The sequence below is a fragment of the Amborella trichopoda genome, chromosome 11 (genome assembly GCF_054954075.1).
Source record: "Amborella trichopoda isolate Santa Cruz 75 chromosome 11, AtrichopodaSantaCruz75HAP2 v2.0, whole genome shotgun sequence".
NCBI classification, from domain to species: domain Eukaryota; kingdom Viridiplantae; phylum Streptophyta; class Magnoliopsida; order Amborellales; family Amborellaceae; genus Amborella; species Amborella trichopoda.
In genome coordinates this window covers 32,703,715-32,710,000 of record NC_142346.1, presented here as the reverse complement: position 1 = coordinate 32,710,000, position 6,286 = coordinate 32,703,715, and the positions used below count along the sequence as shown (strand labels likewise).

Below are 6,286 nucleotides of genomic sequence, written 5' to 3'. Positions count from 1 at the left end.
TTACTAGTGATTAACATACGGAACCTAATTGTTTCTTAATATACGAAATGCTCTATTTTTGTGCAGAGATTACAAAGAAGGTCGATCAACCTGCCTTTTTATTTTTTTCAAAATTGCCCTTCAATTTGAGGATGGAATCCTCGATCTGAATTTTAATTATTTTTTTAGTTTTTTCTTTAGTAGGACAGTGCCTCAAACGTTAGGTTAATGCCCTAGTAATGAAAAAAAAAAAGAAAAAAAAAAAGAGAACTAAAATTCTATCTGAGGATGTCCTTTGATTGAAGACCAATTTTGGAAAAAAATAAAAAAAGGTGGTTGAACGACTTTTTTTTGTAATTTCCATCTATAAATGGAGCATTTCGTATTTTAGAAAAAAATTTAGGGTCCGTATTTAAATCACTCAAGTATTATGGATACTAAAAAGAAAAATTGTTTCATGCGAGCTAGATTGCATCTCTACATATACAATCATGAGGTATAAAGCATTCATCTTAAAGATGGATGCAAATAGGTTCCGTCTAAAAACAGTTGAAACTAACAGTCCAAATGTTTTTTAATTGAATTATTATTTTTTATTTTTAAAATTTATTTATTTTTCATATTCATGATCTCCATGTTAGAGATTACATGACCTTAAAAATTAAGTCCAAAAGTCCATCTCAAATATTTTTTTAGTAGAATTATTATTTCTATTTTTTAAAATTTATTTATTTTTTCATATTCATGATCTCCATGTTAAAAATTAAACAAAAAAATCCATTTCACAAGTAGATTTATTAATGGGCCTGCAATTCTACCAATGCACGCTTGGCCGCATAGCAACCGGGTCCAAGAACAAATGTAGCAAACAATATCAAGGAATCAATAATACAAGTAATAGACACACACAAGCAGGCATAAGCCATGCAGTTATTCCATGCACGTTTAAAAAATCATTCTCAAGGCTTAGGCGGGGCGAGTCCAGCCTTGAGTTTCTGGATAGTTGCAACATCAGTCTTCAAAGACTTGGCCAAGACATCGTCACTAATCCCACTGGTGAAGAGAGTAGTCGGAACGGACACCGTTCCTGCACTGGCACTCCCAAATGCCGACAAAGCCATGGCCGGATATTGAGCATTGGAGTTATACTGGTAGTGAACCAAGCCTTTCGGGAACACAAACATGTCTCCAGTTTGAAGGGTTTGAGCATAAAGCTTGCCAGTAGTGTCCACCACCCCTACCTCCAAAGAGCCTTGTACCAGGAACAGGAGCTCTGCGGAGCGTGGGTGGGTGTGTGGTGGGTTCACGCCACCAGAAGGGAATTGCAGTACAGCGTACGACACACTTTGGCCATCCAAAGCTGGGAACTCGGCTTTAGTAGCTTTTGTCACCTTGAAATTGGGCGGTGGGTTGGATCCTACAACAACTCGCATGCCTGTAAACGTGAAGAAGTTGCCTTCTGGATTAGTGATGTTGGCAGGGAGGATGAAGTCTGAGAGAATGTCCGGGTCACCTGCATTAGTGGACATGAGCACCATGGCCCATGAAATCACCATGCATAGCCCATAAACAATGGTGGAAGCCATTGGTAATGAATATTTAGGTCAATGCAGCAAAAGTTGAATGTTTGTGGTTGTGTTTGAGTTTGTGGAAATGGTATGGGGTATTTATATGTATGTGTAAGGAGTGAGGAAAGTGGAAAGCAAGAGGTTTTAGTTGTGAGGGCTGGCCGGCTTATGCGTTGAAAATCACAAAGCCCAGGCTGGCTTTATTTGTAAAGTTTGGGGCCTTAGGTGAAAACAATGTTAGTAGCTTAAGGAGGTGGGCTTGCTTTGTTTTATTTTAGGCCGGCATCATTTTGGTGTACAACTGTTTCCAATGCTTATTGGGGATTTTTCTTATTCAGCGATTTGTAATCACCGATCCGGATTGGGTATGGTATCCCATCAATTTTAAATTTTTATAGTTTTTTATGTTTTTTTTTTTTTTCTCTAGAGGATTGTCCGATCTTGATTGGATCAGGATCAAGTTGTTGAGTTAGTTACCTGATTGGATTTTTTAAACATTGTTTTTATTATATAATTTTTTTTTTTGGACAAAAGTTCCAAAATTTTATTAAAACAACTAGAAGAGAAAGAGAAAGAGGGCAAGGAGACCCTGCCTTTAGCCAACGAATCGGCAAGAGACTTCGCCTCGCAGTACACATGAGAAAAGGAAAGCAAAAGGGAGGCTGAGATGTCCATAATTTCCAGCCAAATAGAGATGCGCCTATCCTTCTTGCACCAACCAATTACATTTAAGGAGTTACCTTCAACTAAACAATTCCAACCAAGGTTTCTAGAGATAAAGTATTTCAAACCTTGTAGCAGCGAAGCAAGTTTCACATGATTCGCGGTAGCATGGACTAGAGGATCAGCATAAGAGAAGATGATCTCTCCTCGGCTATTGCGCAAAACCCCTCCAATCCCTGCCAAACCAGGATTACCTAACGAGCAGCTATCAAAATTCAACTTTAGATGCCCCTCCTCCAGGGGCGACCAAAAGCGACAAGGTCTCATTTGAACTTTACCCAAAAGGAAGAGATTGGGTAGATTAAGAATTACATCTGGGAGAGAAAGACGCCACTCTACCTTGGTGACCGAAAGCCAATGCCATAAAGAGAGCTTAATGTTATCAATCAAGCATCGTGCATCCGAAAGATTCACCCTTCAAAAGTATGCCTATTTCTTTCTTTCCAAATTTCCCAAAAGACCACCCCTCTAGCAACTTGCCACACATTTCAGCCACCAGTAGGTAAATGAGGAAAGTCCAAATGAGAGACAATATCCACAACCGACAAAGGGAGGGAAGCTTGGATCCCCATTAAACCAAAAAACCAACACTAGATATTAGAGGCAACCTTGCAATGAATAAAAAGATGATTACCCGTTTCCGCATCCAGTTTGCACATAAGAGAAATATTTGGTAAAACCTTACCTCTCTTTATCAAATTGTCAACAGTCAGAGTCTTATTCTGGATGGCAAGCCAAATGAAGACCTGCACCTTATGAGGGATTGGCCATTTCCAGACCTTGAGTGCAATAGGTAGTGACCACCGTAATCTATCATGAAAGAGTAATATATAACAAGACTTAACCGAGAAGAGACCATCTCATTCAAGTTCCTAGATGAGATCATCCGGGTAATCAGGGGAGATATAAACCTGGTCTAAAAGGCTCAACAACTGCAGCCACTGGTTATAACCCTCACCACTAATACGATTGTAAGGGCAGGTAATATTCCAAGTTACATTAGGGCCTGCATAGTCCGACACCTCTGCAACCAAGGCATTCAGATGGAGAACCTTAGTAAAGAGAAGAGGGAAACTCAACTTCAAAGGAACATCCCCAAACCACTTGTGGTGCCAGAACGAGGTTTGAACACCATTCCCCACATTTCATTGAAAGTGGCTAGCAATCATCGGTCAGCACCTATATATGGGCTTTCACAAGAAAGAGGCTTCATCAAGACGGTCACCTTCAATCCACATACCAAACCTGTTTCTTCCATATTTAGAAATAAGGACCTCAACCCAAAGATGGTTAGGACATTGGAAGATCCTCCACCACCATTTACAGAGAAGTGCCTCGTTCATGTATTTAAGTTTGTGGGTACCCAAACCACCTTCACCCTCTGGGGTACATACCCAATCCCATCTAAGCAGATGGAATTTGCGGTCCTCACCATATGAGCCCCACAAGAAGTTGCGCATCATCATTTCAATTTTCTTAATGATAGATGCTGGCATGTGGAGAAGTGACATTAGGTAAATCAACAAGTTTGATAAACAAGATTGCAATAAGGTCACTCTGCCACCCAGAGAGAGATACTTGGGCTTCCATAGGTCCAGTTTGACTTGAACTTTTTCAAGGACTTTGTCCAAAACTGAAGTAGAGTGTCTAGAGAGGGAGATACAAATGCCCAAGTAATAGAAAGGAAAGAAGCCAACTGCACAGCCAAGCCGGGCAGCCAATGCAATGAACAAAGGTGGGTGACAATTAATTCCAAAAAGAAGATTCTTGCTATAATTGACATTAATACCCAAAGCTGCCTCTCAACAATCCAAAAATGGGCAATATTAGAAACTTGAACCTCCGAAGCCTCACAAAAAAATGAGGGTATCATCAGTGTAATATAAATGAGAACAAGTGGGCCAAAATCAGCTACTTTAAAACCTTTAAATCTATCACAATTCTCCACATTCTAGAGCATTTAGGCATAGATAAAGGAAAGGCGGACAAGGGATTCCCTTGGAGAAGGCCCCTAGTAGCCTTACAGAAACCAGCTGGAGAACCTTTAACAAGGATTGAGACATGGGCTGATAAAAGGAAAACAAAAATCTAACTCCTCCATTTTTCCCCAAAGCCCATATTATTTCTAAGAATCTCTAAGACAACTCTCCATTCAACCTGATCGTAGGCCTTCTCAAGGTCAAGTTTAATAACCACCCTAGGAACTTCGCTACGCACTCTAGAATGTATACATTCTTGAGCTACTAGAATGCTATCAGTAATCTGGTGGTTTTGAATAAAGGCGGATTGATTGGGCGAGAAGAGAGATGGAAGGACAAACTTTAGCCTCTCTGCCAGGACCTTAGCCACTATCTTGTAAAGACTCGACAACAGACTTATAGGCATGATATTAGAGAACTCCTCAATGATAGACTTTTTAGGGATCAGAGTAATATAAGTGGCATTAACCTCTTTAAAAATTCACCTCTAAGCATAAAGGCTCTGACCATCTGGAAAAGGTCCAGTGTAGTAAGATTCCAAAATCTTTGGAAGAAAACAAGAGGGAAACCATCAGGACATGGGTCTTTGTCACCTGGAAGGGAAAAAGCCACCCTCTTAAGTTCTTCCATCGAAATATCTCCCTCCAAGAAAGCACTTGAAGCAGTCGATAGAGCTCTAAAAGGCACTCTAAACAAGATGGGGTAAATTTAACTTCCGAAGAGAACACCTTCTTAAAGTGGATAACAATAGCCTCCACCAAATAAAATTGTTTTCCGCCTCCACACCTAGGATAGAGAGGTCAGAGATATCGTTTTGCTTTCTTCTCGTACTTAGGATTGAATGAAAGAATTTGGTATTCCAATCACCCTCCTTAAGCCAATTAATCCTAGGCTATTGCTTCCAATATAATTCCTCGATTCTACGGAGGCTGAGAAGGTCTTTTAACTTAGATTTTCTAGCCTCCCAGAGCTCAATAGTCAAAGCCCCATACACCTGAACCTGGTGGTCCAAAAAGGCAATCTCCTCTAAGAGATCATCAATCTTAGCTTTGACATTCCCACGATGTTTCCTTTTCCAAGCAATAATCTTGTGTTTGATACTGATGAGTTTATTATGCAGCTGAAAGTCTAAGGAGACGATCGATAAAGAATTCTGCCAGGTGTAATTAATGAGATCAACGACAGAGCCATCTTCCAACCACCCCAATTCCAATCTAAAAGGTCTGGGGCCCCACTTTTCTGGTTAGTAGAAAGTAACAAAGGAGTATGATCTGAAGAAAGGTGAGGGAGGGCTTTGACCAAGACCAAAGGAAAAGCCTCTGCCCATTTCGAAGACACTAAAAGTCTATTCAACTTAAACATAGACATAGATGAAACATAATTATTTGACTAAGTAAACTTGGTCCCAACAGTTGGTAAATCCATAAGAGAGAGGCTTTCAATAAAGTTGTTAAAAAGCCTCATTGACGAATTAATAGGCAATCGTGTAGAGAATTCATCTCGCCATCTAACGAGGTTGAAATCCCCACCAATACACACAAGAAAATTGAAATTACGAACAACAGATTCCATATCATTAACAAAAACCTCCATGGAGGCAACATCAGTACCACAAAAATTTAGTAAACCCCACGAGAAACCAGGGATAGGGCCATAAAACCCAAGAAACAAAAACCTATCTCTAACGATAGTCACAAAATGCTGTAGAACCAAAGGGCTCCATAGACCACTCGAAGCCCCCACTGCATCTATGCCACAAACAGAAACCGCACTGAAACCCCAAACTTGTTTAGCATCAGAAACAGTAAGGCTAGGAAGTTTGGTTTCTTGCAGAATTAACAACCAAGGTTTAAATTTAGAAACCAAAAATTAAACATCCTTTTTACGAGTGGGGTTACCCAAAACCCTTACATTCCATGATAAGATATTCATTTCAAGGAGGGGTGGAAGATGAACGTTGCGCTTCCCAGGTTGCACCTGGGCTGGGATAATCCATAGACTGCATATCTCCCACTTTAGTAGAGCCAAGGTCCTTTA

The 6,286-nt window shown here is 40.1% G+C and overlaps 1 protein-coding gene across 1 annotated transcript; it reads right to left on the bottom strand.

Annotated features, from left to right (window-relative positions):
• Positions 1-832: 832 nt before the first annotated feature.
• On the bottom strand, positions 833-1,631 carry LOC18425725 (germin-like protein 9-3). Its single transcript, XM_006830262.4, has one exon. It carries the CDS (start codon positions 1,563-1,565, stop codon positions 939-941), a length of 627 nt encoding a protein of 208 aa, XP_006830325.1. The 5' UTR covers positions 1,566-1,631; the 3' UTR covers positions 833-938.
• Between the last annotated feature and the right edge of the window lie 4,655 nt (positions 1,632-6,286).

Bases quoted from the DNA above. Each gene is read 5' to 3' on its own strand.
- LOC18425725 (XM_006830262.4), bottom strand. From the start codon at position 1,565: ATGGCTTCCACCATTGTTTATGGGCTATGCATGGTGATTTCATGGGCC.